This window comes from Gavia stellata, chromosome 4, assembly GCF_030936135.1.
Source record: "Gavia stellata isolate bGavSte3 chromosome 4, bGavSte3.hap2, whole genome shotgun sequence".
NCBI classification, from domain to species: Eukaryota; Metazoa; Chordata; class Aves; order Gaviiformes; family Gaviidae; genus Gavia; species Gavia stellata.
Window position 1 is genome coordinate 40885468 of NC_082597.1, and position 23758 is coordinate 40909225.

A 23758-nucleotide genomic window follows, 5' to 3' on the forward strand; every position below is an offset into this window, starting at 1 on the left:
TCAAAAAAGAAAGACTTGAAAAGAACAAAAAGCAGTTTAATCCAAACCACTGCACAAAAAGAGAGCCCTTCAGTGAAAGGATGAGAATATTGCTATTGACAGGGGTGGGGAGAAAACCTGCCAGTTTTCTTGATATATAATTATCAAGAATAATCGCATTGCCATGGATGAAGCCAGAAGAGATCCAAGCCTCCCTTTGGTCCCTGAATGAGGTCCTAATGTAACATTTCCCCAGATCGACACAGCCCAGTTCTCTCCTGGAGGAGAGGTGTCCAGGCAGCTTCCTCAGCCTGAACCTTTGTGGGGGTAGATTTTGGTTCTAGCCTGGAACAGCATTAGGTATGCTCTCTATAACTGGCTGACCCAAACAACCCAAAGTCAAATATCCCCTCAACTGAGGAGGGTTGAATCCAGCCTAAATCAGCCGAGTTTTCTCCCATGCCAGAAAACCTTTGGCTAAGCAGTTAGGACAGGTCTTAAGCAGAGCCAAAGAACTGGCTTTTAATTTTGTGGTTTCAAACCTATTTCAGAATTTAAACTGATAATCCTTCGTCTTAATTTAAAAAAAAACCCTGCTGCCTCACTTAATCATGTTTCTAAACATACTTGGGTCAGATCTGCAGTGCCCTGGTGTCCTTCCCAGAGGGGAAGCCAGCAGTTCCAGCTCCTTAGGTTCACTCTCCAGGCATCCCTGAGGACCATACAGCTAACAGAGCTATCTCTTGGGGCACCCTTTGGCTACCAGCTCTGCTCTGATGAGCCCCAGCTGCAACATTGGCTTCTTAGGGGCCCTGACAGCCAGCCAAATTTGGGGCAGATTAGGCATTGCATGAACAGGTTGAACTGGCTGTCAACACAACAGCCAGGACACAAAGGTGGATCGGGGCCAAATTCCGCTCACGCTGAGCTGAGTGCAGCAAACCCTTGGATCTTGATAAGCTCAATATCTTTATTCTTTTTTCTTTCAAATTAACCTCTCCTGTTTTGCTTCACTCTTCTTTCATTTTTCAAAATCAGATTTCTTTTTTGTTTGTCTATCTGCCTCTGTCTTTTTCTTCATTGTTTTGTGTTTCCAGTAACAGATTTATTAACACTCCCTTCATTGTTTATGGCATTCCTGACATTGCTTTACTGACTCATATTTTACCATAAACTGTAACTTCTTCCTTTTTCTATTCATGCTGTATTTTTCCCCCAAATGCAATCCCCTCTGAGAACAACACGTTCCCCCGAAATCCCTTAAATGATGTAACAAATCATTCTTTGGAGATAGTTTGACCCATGTGTGATGTCTTATCTCTTGCCATTAAATCATTGTTTGGCTTTGACATGAAAAATCACTAGTTTATATTAAATAGACTTGGTTTTAAGTTGGCATTCAGCTCTCCTAGCAAAGGCAGGGACGCATTGTCTTTCTTCCTACCACTCTTTTCTTATACTATTTAAGATCATAATATAAGTTTTTTCTCCCTTTGCTATTCCAAAGCACTAAGGTCTTGGCTATGTGTCTTTCCTCTGTATGCTTGATTTTATTGGGTAACATTGAGAGGAACATAACCTTTGATGAGATTGTTGTGAAAAAACAAAAACAATCTTCTCCAACACCCCACAAAAGAAAACCCTTATGGTTTTATTGTCCTATCAAGGATTTATTGTCAAATTCCATTTCAGCAATTCCAGACATCATGATTAAAAAGTGGATGTGGGCTCAGAAAAATGTCCCATTGTTACTTTGAGTCAACTGCTAACTCAAAATATTCTCTGATAAAAATACCAAGAGGACTCCATGAAGCAGTAGTGCTGGGATCTCTGTTACAGCATCGTGGCTCTGAGAGGGACTTCCTGCAGAGCAGATGAATCCATCCTACCAGCCCAGAGAGTAAGTAGGACTCATTTCCTAGCAGGCTGGATTGACTGAGCAAAAAGGTCAATGTATCAATGCATAATCAATGCACCCTAATGCAATATTACACTAATGCTTTTTCTTGACTGACCGCTGCTTCTATTGATTTTAAGAAGTTCAGTATTGCAGGGCAGGATTCATTCACTCCAGCTTCACCTATCTGCAATGCAAATGACTCATCTTACCTCTTTGGACATCTATTTTAGAATGAGATGGCTCAAATCCTAGATGTGCTTATTTCTCTTCATTGATTATAAGGAGAGTCCAAACAGGTAGCTCAGATACAGCAGAGGGGTTGGACTAGATGATCTTTAAAGGTCCCTTCCAACTCAAAGCATTCTGTGATTCTGTGATTCTATGAGATTAATTTCTACTGTGTAGAGTTCTGTGTATGGCCAGGTAAATCCCATCCAGACAGATTTCTATTTGTTTTGTGCTTGGTATTTTGCTGTTTCCATGGAAAAATGGAGGAGAAAACTTCAGGAGGCTACAGAATATTATAAGTAAATAAATTTTCCAACATCAAAGGCACTGGGCGAGTTTTAGAGGCAAATTCACTTCAGTGGCAAGTTGGTAATATTCTGAATTACTTCCTTGATTCAATCTCATTTAAACAGTCATAGTAGCATATAATCATAGTACTTCAGTTTTATTCCTTAGAGCATTAGGAAATAAAGACAAATTGTCTAAATAAACAGAGGAACTGTTCACCTCACTCCAGATGAAACTCTTGTGTCAAAGTTCCTCACTGAAGACAATATTTTGCTGTTGATTTTAATGGCACCACAGTTTTAACCAAAAAGTATGTTGTATCATACATCATTATGTTGACACAAAAGGAGGATATTTTGAGGGCTGTATCCAAAATGTTGAAGTACTATGATTATATGCTACCATGACTGTAGGAAGGGCCACAATCCCTTCAGAGGTACACCTGCTGTGGCACAGACATAACCATGGCCACAGACACTTCGAGATGTACCTGCTCTGGTGTGGACTTATTCATGGCCACAGATGCTTCGGGGTGTCCTGCTCCCATGTGGACTCATCCACAGGTCACAGTCCCTTCAACTTGAGTTCACACTGGAGTTCCAGCAGCACAGAAACAGCAGCGATGCCCTGGCCATCTGCCAGCCCAGGTCTGTGTCCATTGCTGTTGTCAAAATGTCCCCAGGCACAGCAGAGTCAGATGATAAGCAGTACAGCAAGCAACGAAAGCAAAAAGCAGCCACTAATGAGCACTAGACTAATACACAGTGAGGCAGGCAAGCCCCATGGCAAGCACAGAAGCCTGCCAATTAATAGGCAAACAGCAATAACAGCAATAAATTCAATCTAGCACATTCCAAGCAAACCTGTCATTATCTCAAACCCTCAAGCCCCATGTTGGGCGCCAAAAAAGGACTGTCATGGTTTAGCCCCAGCCGGCAACTAAGCACCACACAGCCGCTCACTCAATCCCCCTGCAGCGGGATGGGGAAAGAGAATCAGAAGGGTCAAAGTGAGAAAACTCGTGGGTTGAGAAAAAAACAATAAAATAAAATAAAATAATAATGAAAATAATAATAATAATTTGTAAAGAAAAGGAAAATAACAAAGACAGAGAAATAAAACCCAAGAAAAACAAGTGATGCAAATGAAAACAATTGCTCACCACCAACCGATTGATGCCCCGCCTGTCCCCGAGCAGCTGCCTCCCTGCCAACCTTCCCCCTAGTTTTATGGCTGAGCATGACATCATATGGTATGGCATATCCCTTTGGTCAGTTGGGGTCAGCTGTCCCGGCTGTGTCCCCTCCCAACTTCTTGTGCACCCCCAGCCTACTCGCTGGTGGGGTGGTGTGAGAAGCAGAAAAGGCCTTGACTCTGTGTAAGCACTGCTCAGCAGTAACTAAAACATCCCTGTGTTATCAACACTGTTTTCAGCACAAATCCAAAACACAGCCCCTTACCAGCTACTATGAAGAAAATTAACTCTATCCCAGGCAAAACCAGCATACCAGGCTGTAGACAAACAAAATTTACATGTATGAACACGTTGCTTTTTTACATCTGTCTCCCCCAGAGTAGATACAGGATTGGACTGGTGTCCAAGCCAGCGTACATTGTGCCAACCTCGGGTCAATGTTCATCACAAATCCCTAGCAGTAACACTCAAGTTTACAGCTGCCTGAAGCTAGCAACTTCTGGTAGTAAGGGTGAGCTGCAATTTCCCCTTCATGTGCGTCTATTAGGCATCCGCAGCTCTGAGCCCCCTCTCTATGGGAGACCTTCTGGTCCTTTGTTCAAAGAGGAAAACATCCCTTCTCATGGGAAGGAGTAGAAGGAAGAGGAAGATGCAATTGTCTCTGTGTTTTGCCCCTCTACTCCCAATTTTTTCTGTAGAGATAATCCAAGAGTCTAGCCACCATCTCATGATCTGGGTGATTAAGGCTCAGCTCCCAGGATTTCAAATCACGGGTAAGATATGCCCAAGGAAAACCAGTCTTTGGAGGAGGAGGAACCAGAAGTCAGTATTTCTCCTTCCAGTGAGTATGGCTAGGTTATGGAGTTATGCTTTTTCTCTGGTCTAGCAAAGTTTGAATTCTTCTGGCACAGTTTCTGAGGTTCGGCAGATGGAAGGGCAACTGCCAGAACTGTCTGGTAGCTAGATGACTTTCCTGGGAGACACACGAATTTCTGAAAGCAGCTCTCACTGCTTGGACTAAAGGTCTGAGTGCTAGGGAAAGGGTGGGGGATGGGACAGAAACTTTTCCTCCGGACCTGTTTTAAAAGAAAGTGGTTGCTGCAGGTGAATTTTACCTGAACCCAATCCTGTCAGTATAAGGCACGGGCAAAGGTCTCTGCTCAAGGAGATCTTTTAATGTATTTATAAGCCACAGTTGCATGGCTTTGTCCAGATGGAGGCAGTCTGGGTGTGCTTTGAGACAGTCGTGGGCACTTGAGGGGTCTTAAAGTAGAACAGCATGGTACGTGGTTTTCTCTTAAGAGCAGCTGTCTGAAGGTGTTTAAAGTCGCTCCTGAAGATGAAGATGGGGCCCTGGTGGAAACAGCTAGCCCCCAGAGCACAGCAGTGAGGCCACCAGCACGCTGTGGAAAACCTCAGCAGAATCCTATGGGCATACCTTTAAAAAATCTGTTCCCTGACGCCATTTGCTTTCTGTCAGGGAGCCGCCTGGGCCCCACCCGGGCTCCCCTGGGGTGACAGGGCAGGGCCTGGCAGCCAGCGTCCTTCCCACCGCCCCAGCCAGGAGCAGGGCAGCAGGGGGGCAGCAGGGCAGCCCCAGCCCCCGGCATCAGGCATCATCCTGGGGATGGGGATGGGCTGAGGCCAGGCCAGGACATGGGCCCACGGGTGGGCCCAGCTTGGTGGGACCCCATGACCAAGCAGGGCAGGGCTGTGGGGAGCTGGAGACTGGCCCTGCTGCAGCATGGCTGGGGCAGGGGCTGACGGCCCCAGGGGGCTGACATGGGGTCCTGGGCCGTGGGCAGGGACAGTCAGGGCTGTCAGTGCCTCAAGGCCCCAACACCTGCAAGCACTGGTCAATCCAAAGGCAGGAATGCTTTACACTGCTGCTGCATCACTAGCTGTGCCCTCTGTGGCCCACCCGCTGCTGGGGAGCCCACTGCTCACCTCAGCCGCTCTGGGTGAAGCCTCACCTGCATGACTTCTGTGTACGTCTTGCCTCCACATGGATTTCACCCTTGATGCATATTTGGAAACACGTGCCACTAAATCCAACTCCCGTATGCAATCTAAGAATCATTTGGGCCTGACAGTGACCATTCTGTGATCTCAGCTGTCAGGATATTAATTTAAATATCCCTGCAGGGAAATGCAGCTTTCCTATTTGGATGACAGCCCCCGTGCTTCTCACAAGTAACAAAACCCTGACCGTATATACCATACTGAGTGTCAAACTGACCTGTGACACTTGTAATGAAAATACTCTGCCCCACAAACAAAGCTGCCTGGGGGCATTTGATTCCCCGAACCAGTCAGCCACCGCAAGATCGTTTGCAGCTGTTTAGGGTGACTCTGCTACGTGTGGCGTAACACCCATGTGGACACACTGCGTGGTGAACTTGGAATATCAACATGGCTTAAATGCTATCTTCAGACAAAATAAACTCCTCAGAAACATAAACAAAGACGTTTATTGAAAATAAAAATTCACACTCACATCATTAAATCTTATGAAGTATAAGGAGGTCATTTTGCAAATTGTGATGCATCCATGTGCACAAGGCCTGCCGTTTTAATCAGAACAGCTGCCTGGGACATGCATATATTTATCCGAATGTGCCAAGCCAAATATCCCTCTATCTACAAAGGTTTTGATTTGGCTGATGACATCGTTCTGACACTTCGACAGTTTCATTTTCTCTGGATCTGGCAGTAAAGGCTCATAGAAAACCCCAAACCAAGAATCTGGAAAACAAAGACATTTCTGGTATTACTTGGCAGTCCTGGAAATCCCAGGATACAACTGATACACAGTGGGAACATTTTGTTTGCAAAGGTCTTGGATTTACATGCAGGCTAAATCTGCTATGCAGAAGAACTTTTCCAATGTAATTCTTAAAGAACATTACTCCAGAATATAGCCATTTTAACGAAATCAGTATGTACCACAGGTAAGACTGCAGACATGATAGAAAACTGTCATTTGTTTAAAAGATGGATTGCCTCTGTGGATGGGGAACCCTGTAACTCTGGGGGTTTAAAATGCAGTTGTTTGTTAGCTGCAATGGAGCAGAAAATACTGAGAAGTTCAAGAAATTGGGACAAAAAGTCAATCTTTTATTTTCTAAGAAAGTTGGAGGAACTTTCTCATTCCATTGTGTATTCTAAGGGTTGTTTCTCTTTGAAATCTCTTTTCTTCCACTGCCAGTCTCTTTTATGTAAATATATGTGTAAAGGCATACATATGTATCTGTATACAGGCATACATCTATACACATACCCCACCATTTTGAGTAGCAAATGATCATGCAACAAATATTTTACATTAATCAGTAATAGATTTGGGATAGAAACACTGAGTCCACTGAAGAAGCTGTTGCTTGAAATATAAAATTCAGTAGGGTCACCTTCTGTAGGTTCACCTTCTGTGCAATTACTGGGTGAAATTCCACAGCCTATGACAGACAGCTGGCGAGATCAGAAGATCAGAAAGCTTCCTTCTGGATTTAAAATTAGCTAGTCTGTGAAGGTGTTTCACAAAAGTGCAAAGTATCCAAACGACATTTATGAAGCCATGAACACCAGGATGCTTCATTTATTTAAGGAAGAGACATTTAGGTGGAGAGCATAGAGAACACAGGGGTACAGCTAAGATGAGGGGAGGAATGCACAGCTGGAATAAGCTTCCCTAACATACCATGCCTGCATTTTCACTTGCGCCCAAGTGAAACTGGGCCCTTCTTCTCACCTTCTTTCAGGGTGAGATGAAACCATTAATGGCCCACAAGTGGCATAATGGAGCAGGCAGAGGGGGGATGCTAGGAGAGAGCGCTTTTCCTTGTCCACTTCTTTTTATCTGGGTGTTTCCAGAGCAGAGAGATGGTTAAGCATGTGGCCTTTGATTTGCAATTGCTTGAGAAGTATCTTAATATCTTTGGAAAGACTAAATGTTTATCAAGTGTAAATTGCCAGCTGACAATTTGTACCAGCTGAAGGTCATATTGTTTATTCATGTTGTTTTCTAATCCTCTTATGTTTGGGAGAGGCAGCCACCACAGAAAATGCCAACTAGAGAACAGGAAAGAATGATAGCTAATGAACTAAAGGCTACAACTCATGTAACTGCAGTAACTAGAGCAAAGTGCCTTATAACTTACCTTTGGGATATGGATCCGATTTTATACTTCTATTATATTTTTAAAGGCCTTTTACTATTGGTGTATTTCACCTATTTTCCCCCCAAAGTCTACGTATAGGCAAGAGACCTGACCCCCCACATATAGCACCTTAAATAACATGAAGCCTGTGCCGAGTAAGAAGTTAGTGGCCTGTCCTCTCCCAGCGCTGCAGCTGTGTAACTCTTCCCCGCTTACTATTATTTTCCTGGAAATGTATTTTTGAGTTGGGGCTCCTGCCCACTCTTCTACCACGAGGAACAATCCTCTGCCAATGATGTTAAGAAGTTTTCACTCGGAATAACAGACTGAACTCTGCACAGCAATCTTTGCCATTTCTGCTTTTCCCTCAAACATCCATCGGCGGGGGGTGGGGGAGGAGGGAAACCACAGAGGAATAGTGAAAAGAAAGAAAATGACTGAAGAAAGCAACATGATGAAATCCCCTGTTTCTTTGTCATTTTCTCCTAATCAAAACCTATCATTCATCAAGTAGCTGACTGGATAACCTCACTGTTTTTCCTCCTCTCTTTGGAGAAAATTTTGCATGTTATTCTTCAGTGTATGATGAAGCAATTAAAATAAAGAGCTCACATACTCTGTTTTTTTTACACACAGGAATATATGGAGCAGCACAGGTGTGCACTCAGGCGCATTCATGCACCATCTTGATGGATAAATTGTGCCTCAGAATAATAATTTTGTACCATAATTTCTCCGTGATAAGAATACGCCGTTTAGGGGCTAAGTTTTCTTACGAGATGACTTTTTCCTCAAGCAAAGAAGGGAAAGAGGAGGAAAAGACCAGCTATTCTGCCTCATGTCTTCCTGGGGCTGGGTATCCGCACACCCCTCTGTCCACAGGGCTCGCTGTCAAGGCACAGCCTGGCTCCAGGACTATCAAATCTTTGCAGAAAAAGTGCCATGCGATACACTTATGCAGGCAGCAGGGTGGTCTGATCCCACCTGAAATTCTCAGCTCAGCAGCCGTACACTGTTTATATGAAATAACAGTAAGATTATAGCTAAAGTGAGAGGTGGTTTTCCCTTGTCTATTAATTGAGCAAGCCAGGTGTTTAATCCCATTCCCAGTGTATTTCTAAGTAGAACATATTGCCTGTCAGCTACTAAATATTTTAATGGTGTATACTGGTACCTCGATAATGGCCAGTCCAAAGGCGATCCCCATAATTATGAGCAGATGGTGTTTAAGGTATTCGATAATCACATCTCCACAAGGCTGAAAATTAAGACAAAATGATTAATTATAGGTAAGCAATATTATCCCAAGGATATGAGGAATGCATCCTCTAAAATAACTCCTCTCACCATCTCTCTCTTTCTCTCTCTCTCTGTGTTAAAGAAAGGCTATTTGAATTTACTCTGTCTTGTTGCTAACAGAGAACACAGCTATATGTACCTTGTGCTCTGGGAAAGATATCTAGTCTTTGCCTTCCCAAATATGAAGACGAATTTAATAACTGACCAAAAAATGGTACAATTTCAAATTAAAACATGCAGCTGTAATGCCTAAGATTTATATGATTTTCAGTTGACAAGGAAAGAAACATTTATTCTTACTTTCACTTGATAATCATTCACTGCTAGGAAAGAGCCAATGCAGCAACGATCAGATCTGAAAGAGAACTTCAGTTTACCACTACTCTGATAGTTGGATTTGAAACTTCAAAGCCTATTATTAGAATCAGGCTCAACTATCAATATTTGGATATAAAACCTAGCTTAAATATTAATTTTGACAAATGTTTGGTGGTCTTGGGTTGGGGCTGGGAGGAAGAGAATGATCATATCTGAAGTTCTATGCAGAGCTACTCTCCTTTTTAATAAATGCATACATCTGTTCTTATAATGACTACATCTTCTCCAGGCATTGACAATACTCCTTTGCAAACTGTAGGGAAAGCCAAGTAAGGATTAAATCCATCAAAACTATGGTACTGTTCCAACACTACAACTGCGTTCCCGCCAAATATATTTATACTCTTTCACCATATTTCCTCCCTCACATTAAACACATGGGTCTTCTCCTTCTAGTCCTTCTAAAAAACCCCTCATTTAAGCTGACTCAGAACTGTACTGAATTTGAAATCTTTTTTCCTGGGTCATAACAATTGAATGTCTTTACTAGCATCTAACACCACCATGAAATGTTCATGTGAGCGGTATCTTGCACCTGCAGTAATTTCACTGATGGCTTCTTATGTGTCCTTTGAGGGTTTGCCTGAGGCCAAAAAGACATTAAAATGTGGCCAAAACAGCCTCTTTGTATACATCTTATTTCCAGATTGGGTTCTGGCATCCTCTACTTAACCAGACTGTTCCCTTGCTTTAAAAGAGTATTTGCTTCTGTGGGACTGCACAAGGAGGAAATTAGTGTTCAGGCAGGACCTGGATAAGGAGCTATGCATTTAGAGAAGTATACAACCAGATTTGGACATTTGCTAAAATCTGCTTTGTGCTAGGTGCAGACTGGCAAACTTTGTACCACCAGCATTCTAAAAATGCAGCTATTTTGTGCTAGTTTTCCACTTCTTTTTCATATTTTTCATTGTATGCAGGGAGTCCAAATTTCCATATAAAGAGACAGATAAATCTTGAAATTAATTAATTAAGATCTCTGCTGCCCAACTACCAATTTTTGAGTATGCTTTCTTGTTGCCTGTCACCGGACATTTTTGACTTATTATTATATTAACTGTCACAAGCTTTTCAAAATGCTGTAGTTATAGGAAATTATATTTTGAGTATGCTGCCATGAAGCCTATGTTATGTAAGGTTTCTTTCCAGCAGATTCTGCAGAATGAGTGTGGGGTTTTTTATTAAAGGACTATAAAACACCAAAGGTCTTGCATTTAATGTGTTCATTTTTCAGTGATGTCCCTTAGCCCTTTGAAAGCCTCTGAGTCAACATGTCTACCACCAGAATGAGCCTGGGTGGGAACATAAGCTTCTGAGGGAGGAATGAAAGCCAAAGGCTAGCTGACATGCTGCTCTGACCCAGAGGCATACCCTGACCCCAAAGCCATAATAGTTTTCACCCATAGTAACCATGCAGACTGCTGGGGTGTCCTAAGGGTACTGCACTGCACAACTAAGATAGAGGCATCCCAGGAAGAGGAAGCAGCAGTGTATTTCACGAATGCACAGTAATTTCATAATAGATGGCATGGGGGTAATTCTGGCTAACGAAGAGAAGGCAAAACTTTGCCTTTTTGGAAAGACACAGAACTGCTGACTATGCCCGTCACCAAAGACGACCTTGGGTTAAAACCTCTTTTTGGAAAGAAGAGTGGAACTTTATATTTTTCTTACCGTTTTATAAATGTATCTGCCTTGAAATGAGGTGCAGAGGTCTGCTGAGGGGTTCTTCAGTTCACAATCACAGATTTGATTACCACCAAGAGGAGTATTAAAATTTTTTCCCCAGTCTGCAGGTCCATTCAGCAAACCACAGCACTGGTTCTGCAACAATGGAGGAAATGGGGAGATGAGGAAAAAAGTGGTTATTTGCAGTTCGAGGAGAGTAGACAAGCAAACTGAGAGGAACAACGAAGGAGAAATTTCCTTCCATCTTTTCCCATGTGGAAGTTGTCCCAAATTGGTATATCTCAAACACCCTTTATATTTCCATACCAGTTACAAGAATGTAAGTCCACAAGTTTAAAAAAATGTAAAAAAAAAGGAAAAAAGACCAGATTTTCAGTATACAGTGCTCAGAAAACATTAACATATTATAAAGCTAGTAATTTTGAGTGCCAGAATGGAACTGGAACATGGAAAAATGCTGGGTATGGTATTTTTTGAGAATCCAGTCTCCTTTCTGCAGGTTATACTTGCAGAAGGTAAGTAACAGCTCCAGTAACATCCACATTTCACATCTTGAAAAGCCAGGCTAAAAATGTAAAATTCAGGCACATAAAAATCTGAAATCTAGAAAAACAACTACCTTGAATGACGGTTAGCTCTTTCTTACAAATTAGAAATGGACTGAGGAGGCCAGGGTTCCATTTGGGGTTTGTGAAACCTAAACCAGGTGCAGTTTCACTTCATGTTCCACTTTATTCAAGCCACTAAAGCTCAGGGGTGCAGACTTTGGTTTGAGGTCCTCCCTCTTTTAAAAAGCAGCTGCAAATATTCACATAATTTTGTATAAAAGCAAAGGCCGTGGGACATAATAAAACAATCCTGGTCTATTTAAAAATTAATACAGTAATTATGGGATTTTTCGTTTTGCTCACCCTTCAATCATCTCTCCAGGGAATTGCTTATTATATCAGAAGAAATAAGCTGGCTCAGAAGCAGAGGACAGGGCTGGAGGTGGAATGGGGAAGGAGAAGTGGAAGTAATATAAGCCACCCAAATATTGTTTCTTGCTTCCTTTTCCTTCACACCAGCAGCCTTTAAAAATATAGGAATTCTTTAAGCCTACCCATCAAAGTCATCACCCATTAGGGACTAAAAAAAAATATAATGGCAGGCACTCTGTCAATGTATAGACACAGGTACTAGTGGGAGGGGCAGGGGTCTACACCATCAGTGATATTAGTGATATTCAGGGTATTCTCTGTTGATACCCAGGGGCCAGCTGGGACTAACTGTCCACCTTCTGGGGTCCTGCAGGTGGGGGAAGCCAGCATAGGTATAACAACAGTGAAAACAAACCTCCCTTTTATCGTATTTTCTTCCCCCTTCTTACACAATAAAGTATGGCATTTAACAACTTCATAGCAGTAGGATATTCCAAATTAAATACACTCCTGAAGTTTTCCTTATCCCTGGGATAATCTTGCCTTAAGAGTACTGGATAGTTCTTAGCTGGGATACAGTGAAGGAGCAATGTCCCTTCAGAAGGGAAAGCTGTAACAAAGGAGCAGGCAGCCTTCTCAGGAAAGAGCTTAGCTAACTGCAATCTCATTTCCATGTTGTGCGTCCTTGCTCCATTGCTCTTATAAATACTATTGCACAATGGAATCATCACAGAAAGCCCATGTCGTATCAACACAGCAGAAGCCCCTTTTCTAGTGTTTTAACTTGCATTTAAGTCAGACCCTTCCCCATCCCCAGGGAATGAAATTCAAATCTATGGCCATAAAATGAAGCATAGACAAATGCTAGAGATGGAACCGACAGCAACAACCCCTACCCTTTTTACATTTTAATTACCATTCTCTCAAACTTCTGGAACTTCTCTTGAAACACTTTAGATTCTTCTGTAGAGCTTTGCAATGAATTCACACTGGCCAGGAGAGTCTTGTTAAGGGATGTTTCAAGCTGCAAGTCCAAATATTTTATTAGTTTTCAGGGTCGAAACAGAACTCTGGGAAGACATCAATGAAAATACAGAATAATACTGTACCTGAGATCTGTACACTGCTCCTAAAATACCTCCTGTGACCTGAAGGATCAGGATCAGAAGCAGCCCAATAAAAAACTAGGAAGAAAACAAAAGGGGGAGAAAGCTCTAGAACTTTTGACCAAAATGATATAATTTCTTCTAAGTGAATGATAAGCTTTCATGTGCTTGCATAACCATGTAGTTAGAATGAACCGAAGTTCCAGTCAGAGCTGCTCCAGTTATTCCCCCTTTGGTGATGAGAAAAGGGGGTGCTTGAGAAAGAGTGTGCTCAACTGGTGATCAAAACAAGGTGCACACCAGAGTAGTGGCACGATGGGCAGTGTGTAGATGAGAGGTGTTGGGCAGGAGGACAGGGAGGATGTTCTCAGAGGACCAGCAAAGGGAGCAACTGGGAATTTATGAAATTAAATGGGATAGGTAGTGGGGGAGGAATGGTGGAGGGAACTTCAGTGATGGTTGGATGGAAAAAAAGCTAGTGACATGCTCAGGGCTCTCTGGACCCTGTCTTCTTGTTGATGAGAGCACCCATCATTTTTTCTGCCCTAGAATTCAGAAGGGTCTCAAGCACTAGGTAAGCAATGAAAATATATGATCATAATCAAGCATTTGGTTAAACAAAAAGGCCCCCATCCTCATTTGATACTACTTGCAAGGACCTTATCCATCAAATGTATCTGTGGCTTGTTAAAGGTAGCCAAATGTTTTTCTTTCCTACCAACAGCAGCATGCACCGGCTCTCCTTTATGGCACCACAGCACCCCAGAAACCCAAGGACCATAATGATGGAGCCCACGGCTATCAGTAGATCAACCCCTGCAAACAGGCTGCTGTCTATCTCCAACTCCTGAAAAGAGAGGGGGAAAAAAATCTTTCAGCTACAGGAATCTCCTCCTAAAAACATCTGTATCCCCCAAAACAAGAGAATTACTTCATAACTGATAAATATACTGATTAGCAACCATGGAGAAATTCTGATCCATAAATAAACAAACCTCTAATGCCCCCTTCTTAAATATTTTGTTGAGGAGCTCGGTAGAACCTGGCTTTTCACGGTCTTTGTTTCTGCACAAGATGAAAGTCAAATTTACAGTGTAAATGAAGATCTCTTGTCTTTAAAGTGGCTTTCAGTTAGTTTTCAGCCAATGAATCTTTGCTTTTTACTCGAAGTAGCAAAATTGATTATCTCGAAATCTCTCCTACATTAAGCAAATGTTAAAGAAACAAAACCTCTGTTTATCATTAGAAGTCCAGGAACATACTCTGTGGCTGTTCCTGAGAGAACACTTCTCAGAGCAATGCTGGATATACCAGAGAAACAGTTAGATGTATTTTCCAAAGCAGCTTTCTTTTTCTTTCTTTTTAGGCACGATCTCTAATATTACCCTCAGAGATGAGGACTGTACTTTGATGTGTGGGACATTCAACTAAACAATTCATATACCTCAATATTATTAAATATCAAATTATTCAGTTCCCACAGGACTGACTAAGGCCAAAGGCTAAAATAGAGAAAAATGTTCAAAGAATATTTTCCAGTGTGGCTGGTGCCAAGATTAGCAAAAATGTCTGGAAGTTGTCACATTTATCTTCTGATGGAAATTGCAAAGGTATATAGACAAATATAATTTGAAGAATGTGTTGTTCTTTCCCCTTCCAAGTTGGATTGAACCTCCTGTTATTTATTCTTAGAAAGCTCTATTCATCTACAGCCAAATCCTTATGGTCTGTTCAACTATTACTCAGGCAAAACATACATTCATTTTGAATGAGAACTTTGCCTGCTTAGAGGTAAAAATGTGAGAAAATGCTTTCAGTTTTGGTCCCTACTCTTAATTCACAGGTTTTGGGGAGTACTAAGTGTCACTTCAGGAAACCAGTTTGGGACACACTTAAGTATGCTTTTCTGAACAGGAAATCTCTCAAAAAATAAGAAAGGATAGTAGTGGTTATGGTTTTCCAAGCTCCGTTGTACCATCTGAGCCATCATACTAGAGGCAGTCAACTAGCAAGCATGGCAGTTTTAGCTTCTTGCAAAAAGTTGATTGAGAAGTGAAAGTTGTCATTCTACCTCTTCCACAGCAGAGAACGGCAGAGCTCTCCACCATGACCTTATTTATCCCATGGCACAACGTCATCACAAACTGAGTTCTGTTGCATCCATCCTCTGCCAGACATGAGGCCTCTGGGACTGGCTAAAGGCAACAGTGTCATCAGCCAAATGGCAGGAAATATATAAAGCATTCTTCTTATCTCCACCATCTTTTTATTTCCAGATGGAAAATACTGACTTAAAAATCCTTGTTCTTAACTGACAGACTGCGGTAGAGCAGCAGAGGAGTGATCTGAAGATTTGCGACTTAATCTATACTAAAGGCTCAATATGAAAGCTGAAAAAAATGTTTCCATGTCACACCTGGCCATTTTTTCACTTCTATGGCCAGAAAGCCTTTTTGGAAATAGAAGTATGGAAAATAAATTTTCAAATTCATTTACATTTCTATGGCCCAAATTCACAAGCAGAAATATACTGCTTAAACCTCGGAGTCAGATTGTTCTTCCTGTCTGTATAACAAAGCACCAGCATACAAAGATCGTGCAGTGCTTTTCAGAGAGGCATCTACAAGCTGTGAAATCAGCTTCACTCAAGGGTGGCAGAAAACATGCTGCGAGTCAGAGGCCAGTGCCACTGGGAGCACGCTTGGCAAAAGGTTGGCAGGGCTCACAGGGCCAAAGGGCCTTTGCACCAACAGGACCAGCCTCTGTTGCATGTCTGCGAGATCAAGGGCTCCTCAAAACTGTATTTTCCCTAGCTTTGCAGCAAAGGAAACTCAAAAAGTCTGAAGTAATTTAATAACCCTGATAAAATCCAGAAGGGGAACTCAGGGACTTTCTTCTCCCCTCCAGGAGGACTGTTAGGACATTTTAATCCTATGTAAAGATTTTTGGGTCTCTAAAACTCTTTCTATATAAATATGAGGGAAAAAGGATAAGGTGTTTTTAAGGAGCCACTGAAAACAGAAGGGAAAAATCCTTGCTCCCTTTCAAAGTTGCAGTTACTGGGGAAATAAGAATTGTGTTATTGAAGATAGTGAGAAAGGTAAAAATATTCCCTACAAACATATGGAAGGAACTCTAGGAATATATATGACTATATTATTCTAATATGGAAAGACACTGAAACGTCTAGGAGCCACATGGCTCCTCATTATTCTCTCTAACACTGAAATCAATAACAAAACCATCATTAGTTTTCATCAGAGGAGAGAAAGACACGTTTTTGAAGAGAAATCAGTGTGCATCTGCAAGAACCTACATTAATAACACTAGAAGACGCTTCTTGTAGTCACATGTCTGTGCTGACATCAATCACTTTATCTGACTACCTGCACCATCTTGTTTAATCTTAAATATCATAAAATGCATTAATCTTTACCCACACAAACCACATCAACAAAAACATAACAAATTTGTGGAAATGAAGATGGGAAATGAAGGTGTATGCAGTAGCTTCCACATTTTATGTGGTTCTGGTATGACTGCATACATTTACCTGTTGAGCATCTTTGCTAACACGTATCCATATAGAGACTCCCAAAATAATGGAACCACACACCTGCAGAAGAAAATAAAGAATATTTAGAAACATCAGCAATTTTAGATCAATGTTGAGCATCCAAATTGCACCAGATGCTGGCCAAAATTCTGAAATCATTTGTTTGGCAAAGTGAAAGAAACATGAATTGCTGGAGCATAGAATATTGATTCATATCCAGGAAACTTCATAAGGGTAGTTAAATCTTCAGTTATGCACCAAATCCCTGATGTTTCTACCTCCGAGGACTCTGCATTTCCTTGATGATTTATACATGTGGTTGGGAAGCACACAGAAATTCTGTCAGATGAGAGGGGAATATAAATTGCTATTGTATGTATGTAACATGACTGTAAAGAACATTGTTTCTTGTATAATGGAAACACACGAGACCTGATAAGGGATGTTTGCATAAATGTTGTTTCTAGACTTATACAGGACACATATCTAGAAATATAGTCTCTGCAGTAAAACTATCAGGCAAAGTTCTAAATGAAGTCTTTCTGCTGTTTCTATTACAACAATATCTAGCCATCTCCAATCCTTAGAATATTCCTCCTGTAAAATGCCTATAGTTATTATTTCCATTACATTTTTACAGAAAACAACCATACTTGGTTGTGTACATGTGAAAGTTAGAGCAGGATGACTTGCTTTAAGATGTTGAAGTCAGGGCAGATGAATCCCAGGTCCAGACACATTCCCTAATCACTAGTTGTGCTCCTGTTTTGTTGATCCTGATTGTTCCACTATGGACCAGTCATCCTACACCTAACCTTGTCTGTGATGATTCTTACATAGAATTTCTCTTTATTAACTGTTGGAGACAGGTAATTAAGAGGCTAATCAGGTGTAAGGATTGTGCCTACTGAGATGACTGGTAGGAAAGAGAGATAACTGGGGACCAGAGACTAGTCAAATTTAGAATTATCTTCCTGTATGTCATCAATCAAGTCATAAATGGCCCTGAAATGTTGTTATGAGCTTCCCATGAAGACTGGGACTATTCCTATCCCTTTAAAATTAAAAGAGCTATTTTTATATGTTTTAGATATTTTTTCTTAAAAAATACTCTCCCTGCAAAAGGTTTCATATAATATTCACCATCAAAGACCATAATGACTTTAGCAGATTATTTAATATGGACCAGAGCCAGCACTCAGATATGAGTACCACACATTTTTCTGCTCTAAGTAAAGCTCCTATAAGTACATTTTAAACATGAAAAGGAAAGTCGTACAATTGATGACAGCTATATCATGTTATCAAATTTAACTAGAACTCCCCACTGAAACCTTCTGAATCCCACTGAATTTGCCTAGAAACTGATGGTATCATATGACTCTATATTCAGTTGTTGTTCAGCAGCACTATGTGAGCCATGTGGCTATATACCAGACAACACGGGCTCACTAATGTGAGAATTTCCACTGAAGCAGCTATTCCTACAAAACCAAACAGAATTTGGCCCACTGCCTTATTGGTTACATAGGACCTCCCATAAAAATACAGCACAGTAGTAGAAGTAAATATAGCTGAATGTACAGGAACTTACCAATCAGGTGGAAATGCTACAATATTTATTTCCTCCATTCAAAAAAGAAACATTATTTATAAATCAAAATTATTAGTAAGGTGTATGCATTTTAATTATAAAATTAGAGTTGGTTTAGACTCATAAAAATGCTCCATTTCAGTAAAATCTTAATGTTTGGTTTCTGTTTATTTTCATAATATGTGTACAAGAACACACAAAGAAAAGTTTTGAAATAACAAATCAAAATGGTCTGTTCCCAAAGAATCAAAGTCGAACATTTCAAATTTGCTGGAATACTCCATCCTAATTATTAAGTTTGCTTAAAATAAAGTTTCGACTAAAGAAATTTTCATTTCAGGAAATTTTGGTTTTAATGAACCAGTATTTTCCAATGGAATAAAAAGAGCTTCTTTGAAAAGGTCCTCGCCCATTTTCCCAAAACTAGATGGCTATCGTAGTTTTGCTACAACCCTCGACCAAGAATCAGTAGCCTCGTCATGTTCTCATAAACTGACCAGGAACAGGACTGTTGTCCCTCAGATTCAATTGGTCCTTCTCTTCTCGAGCCCTTCAGTCTTGGTGTGATGAAGAAATACAGCCTAATTAAACTAATATCACCTCAGATGAGCCTGCCGTCACTCCGGACCAGCAGTTTATCGAGACCTTGCACTTCTCAGACACAGGAATACCAAACCTATGGGGAATTCCCTCCACAGTCACACACTTTTTAAGCAACCAGTTTAAGGGTATCAGGAGGAGCTTTCTACAAGGTTGCTCCTGTTCAGGAAAATACTTGACTGGAATACTTCCTTGAAATACCTGAAGTTAACACTGCTAGGAAGGTCCTACAGAGAATGTGGTCTATAGCTCAGCATATGTGCTAAGTTTGTGTTGCTACTTTCAGGGATCGAGATGTTCAGATGTAAGGTATGGGGAAGAGGCCACTTGGGACTGCAAGTCTGGTATCGACAACTGATCAAAGATTGCTCTGTCACTAATCGGGTTGCCTCAAACTAGGATCAGACATCAATATTTAGTGAAAAAAAATGATAATTCTACAATTTTGCATGATGTGGAGTAGCAGAAGCTGACAGAATGAGGGCAGCAGGTGAGGCTGGATATCCTGCAAACTCTGAAGAAGGGAAAGAGGAAAAATCTGACCTAGGTGTCAGGTTTAATACACAATACTGACTTAAGGATTAACTTAAGGACTATTAAAAGCTCCATATAGGCACCCAGCTCCAAAGCACAGGTCTTCAAAAGCCCATGCTCAGCTTTCTTTCACCAAACTGGGAAGATGCAAAACTCTATGGACACACTGGAGCCCAGCATGCAGCTCGTGGGGCTGTAGATTCCTAGGGGGTACACGTCATGTAGTGAAGCCAGAGCCACTTTGCAGAGCTAGATTAGACTATTCCAGGGCTTACACACTTAGTGCTATGCTGTAAGAGCTGCTTAGAAAAAGGCATCAGAAAGCTGGAAAGTCCATTCCCAAGTCCCCTAGGAGGGGACACTCCCAGAGAGATTGCAAAGGGCTTAAAATGAAAGGACGCCAGGTAAATATGCAGCCGTTGCTCTTATCTAGTTAAGGTCAAAGACACCTTCATTTCCCAATATCAGTTTAATTTTCCACTTGCCAACTGCCTTGTGCACCAGGGAGAGCAGCTGTGGGACCAATGTCTGTAAAGACATCACTGTTCCATGTAATTTACTACAGCAATTTAATGATTTCCAGGAATTAGAGACAGGTATGTGAATCAAAGAATTCAGTTTCATTGTACTCCATCAGCCCATATTCCTGTTTGCACCACATCTGTTCTTCCCCATCTTGGTAGTACTAAACACCTTCTTTTAAAATAAGTAGCTATAGTTGCACTCCTGTCCTCCTCTGTCCCATCCAGGCTGTCATGTGCACAGCAAATGCTCTTAGCATATTCTTCCCCAGTATAGAGTACAGATTTGAGTGTGAGCAGGAAAAACTTCCTGAGGGGCAGGAATTCCAAGTCAAAAACTTATGGACTCTTGTAGCTATCTTTGCAGAAAAACTTCAACACAGATGTCAAATATCTTCAATCTGCCTTGATGGAGGTTGAGGAAGAAGAGTGGGGAGGCAGTCCAAACCATCACTGGCCTGTTAGGAATTCCATTGTGAGGTCCACAAGCAATCAAAGAATTTTGCTAATTCTTCTCATTTTGGCTAGCCACAAATTTTCCAAGGCTACTGTTTGTGGTCCCTTTTGAATGGCATCACCTTTTCACTTGAGAAAAATCCCTTGAGACAAAGCCCATAATGTGGCTAGTAGTTCCACTTCTGGTTTCAGTGAACCTCTGGTGAACCTGACAAATCTCTGTCGGGAAAGCTGACAGTGAGGTTGGCCCATGAGAGAAATGTTCTTTAACTCAAACCTTTCCAGAGCTTCCAGGTCATGAAATTCTTGCAAACCAGCTGAGATGTGATAGACGAATACGGTTCAAACAACACCCAGAAACCTGCCTGCTGCCCTGTGCTGTATGTGCCTTGATACAGCTATTGGCAGTACTGCCAGGCCATACCATTTTACAAATATTTGCTGTCCACCATCAGAAACTAATTATGCACTGAACATAAAGCAAAAAACCACAAAGAAGGATATGAAAACCATTTATCAATTAGGAGGCTAAAAATACAAGTGAATTTTCCATATCTTCTGTTGCAACTACATTTTCAGGATTATGCCATTTGGATGCAAGCAGCAGACAATGAAAGCAAGAGAATGATGCGTTGTAAGTGGGGCGACTGTTATCTTCTGACTGAAATGAGTGATGTCCCTTGACATGAGGGGTACAATATGGGCAGGGAGACAGACTCATGGCCGGTCTACTTTTGAATGTGGAGGGAAAGCTATTTTGAAGGAAAAAGACAGAGGGAAGGGCAAAAGTTAAACATATTCCCCCCTCCCTGATTTAGAATCGTACTCTGGTTCCACTTATGCTCTATTTTCTTTACAATTCCTTTGACTACAGCATTCAGATAATGTTGAACACATTTCATGCATCACTAATAACAATTTAAACACCAACTTACCCAAAATAAGAAGTTGAAGATGAACATGGAGTACTTCATGCAGCTGCTTACACCCGCCATTTTCAACAAGCTGAGACAAAAACAAGCCCTGCAGAAGAAACTTTCCTAAGAGTTTGACCTCGATATAAAAGTTGTTCCTGTGTCTTCAGAAAACCTCTCAAACCATGTCAAATACACCATGCTCTGCTACTGAAAGCAAAAATTGTGACCAAGGCATCGACAATTATTTAAATAGTTCCTATACCACAGGTAAATATTAACCAGAGCATTGGGGAAGCACTACCAGCTGTTATCACTGAGTCTCCAGGCTCTTACTGCGACTTTATGATTTCTACTTTTCTACAGTCCTATTAGGCTTGTCCTACGCCTCAAAAGTAAACAGATAATGCAGCAAAAGTCATAGTTTCAAGAGAAAGGGAAGTGAGCATATAAACATTTTACAGACCTGCTGTTAAGAGGTGGAAATGATTGCATTTCTTAATGCTTTTAAGTTACAGGGTTTACTCTTTCATTGCCCACTGATCATTGCCAACTTTCATTTGGTTGTGTTCACCCTCCCACTCCAGACGTTCAACCGACATAAAGGGATGGGTCTACGTTATCCCGGCAGAGAAGGGGTAAGGAATCTGCCACCATTTTCTCCCTCTCGGTGTCTACTTCAGATCCTTTTCCTCTTCCTTACCAAATCAGGACCCTGGGAACCTGAGCACTGTGGTGCGCAAAACATCCTGCTGTGCAGGTTTCCAAAAGTATTGTGAGCCCCAGCACAGCAATCACAGTTCTGGCATCAAATGCAGGATACCTCTCAGCAACAGGAGCTAGATTCGTCCCAGAAGAAAAGGCAATAAACCTGTTTCATTAGCTTTGTTTTATGTCTTGTTTGTTTTCTTTTGTGCTCCTCAAACTAGGGATCCTGAGGGGAAAATAAAGGTCTCGTTGCTCTGTTTTTTCTATCAGCCCATTTTCTGGAGAAGCCTTGTATAGCAGTCCTTGGAGGGATGAGGGTCAGACACAGGTTCCCCTGAGTTTGTCATAAAAAAAAGAAGCTTTATTTTGCAGGTGAGCACAAAGGATTTAAATGTGATAGATTAAGGACATGCTGGACTGAACTGATTTATGAAGCCCCCTTGGCCCAAGCCCATTTTTCAGTCTTCACTGTCAGTTCGCATTCTTCAATTCTGCTGTCTGTATTTGAAAAAAAAGTGGAAAGTGTTAGTATAGAACACACCTGTAGATGGTGACAAAAAGATGTAACTTAGAGCCTAGCTTTTGTAGGATCCACACAAAAAAAATCTAGTCTACATGGAAAACAACTTCCTCTAGCTGCTCTCTAAACCAGCTTTTAAGAAGGTGTGATGTTGTAATCTCTCCATTCTCTTTCACTAATTATATTTAAACAGAAACAACCATTCCCATTTTTATGAGTGGTTCTATACCTGCCTTTGACTTTCTGGGCTCCTTTCTGGAGTAATACTCTTTTTTCTAACTCTAGGAGATCAGCTGTCTGATTAGCTTATTTCACAATATCCACCCTGAATCTGAGAATGTTCCTAAAAATAATTGCACTCATGAAATACAGATTTTGTAAGGATTGGGAGAAACAACTGTGTGGTATGGTTTAGATCTAAAGCACTCAACAAATAAGTAAGCTGAGAAATGTGGGTGTCTTTATGGAGGGATGCCATAGCCACAGATGAATCATGAGGAAAGTTTAAAGGGACATATAAAATTGTATGAAAAAGGCCATGAAGGGTAATAAGAGAATCACAGATGACACAGGATTTGAAGAGAGAAATCTGCAATCAAACCACACTATTGCAGTAAACTAAGTTTATTATAAGCGGAGTACAGAAACAGCATTTTGTACCAAAAACTACACAGCTATAAATCTTCACGCACAGTACATACTCATTGAAGAAGGCGTGAGCTGTAGCACTGTTGTCTGTGAGATGCTTAGCCCAGGCATTCAGTCAGACATGTCTGAGGGAAACTGAGCTAGGGCAGTAATAATATAGGAAGCAAGCAAGAGCATTCACACACTGGCCCTTCGAAAAATGCTGGTATGCAAGGACCTTCCATGAGCAAGAGGCCTGCTCCCTCTTCGCCGCCCCGCCTTCCTTCACAGCACTCTTGGATTTTGGGCAGGTAGGGGTCTGCGCCACCAATGCCCCGGTGTGACTCCCAGAGTGGTATACAGTCCCAGGCTGTCGGAGGACCCCAGGTCTGTCTAGGGGCAGAGAGCTCCACAGCACCTCTGGACCCTTCCCCAGCCTCCATCCAAGGGAGATGCAAGATCAACACAGCTGAGTTTCTCATTCAGTCTAGGACATTCAAACAGCTGAAGATAGATATGATTTAGATCTGAAACCTGTTTTCATTACAATTTTATACTTATGGCTGTAGATGTTGAAGAAATTTGCCAG

At 41.5% G+C, this 23758-nt stretch overlaps 1 protein-coding gene across 1 annotated transcript; it reads right to left on the reverse strand.

Moving 5' to 3' along the window:
• Positions 1-6281: 6281 nt before the first annotated feature.
• TSPAN8 (tetraspanin 8) lies at positions 6282-21395 on the reverse strand. The gene is made up of 8 exons (XM_009812436.2): positions 21336-21395; positions 16693-16755; positions 13858-13986; positions 13143-13217; positions 12950-13057; positions 11099-11248; positions 8922-9005; positions 6282-6335 (listed from the first exon to the last, which is right to left on the reverse strand). Exons 1-8 carry the CDS (start codon positions 21393-21395, stop codon positions 6282-6284), a joined length of 723 nt encoding a protein of 240 aa, XP_009810738.1.
• Positions 21396-23758: the final 2363 nt, after the last annotated feature.

Coding starts and splice junctions, on each gene's coding strand:
- TSPAN8 (XM_009812436.2), bottom strand. CDS start 21,395: ATGGCGGGTGTAAGCAGCTGCATGAAGTACTCCATGTTCATCTTCAAC. Junction 13,218..13,857: donor GCCGGTGCATGCTGCTGTTG/GTAGGAAAGAAA, acceptor TTTTCTTCCTAG/TTTTTTATTGGGCTGCTTCT. Junction 6,336..8,921: donor TTGGACTGGCCATTATCGAG/GTACCAGTATAC, acceptor TTTGTTTTCCAG/ATTCTTGGTTTGGGGTTTTC.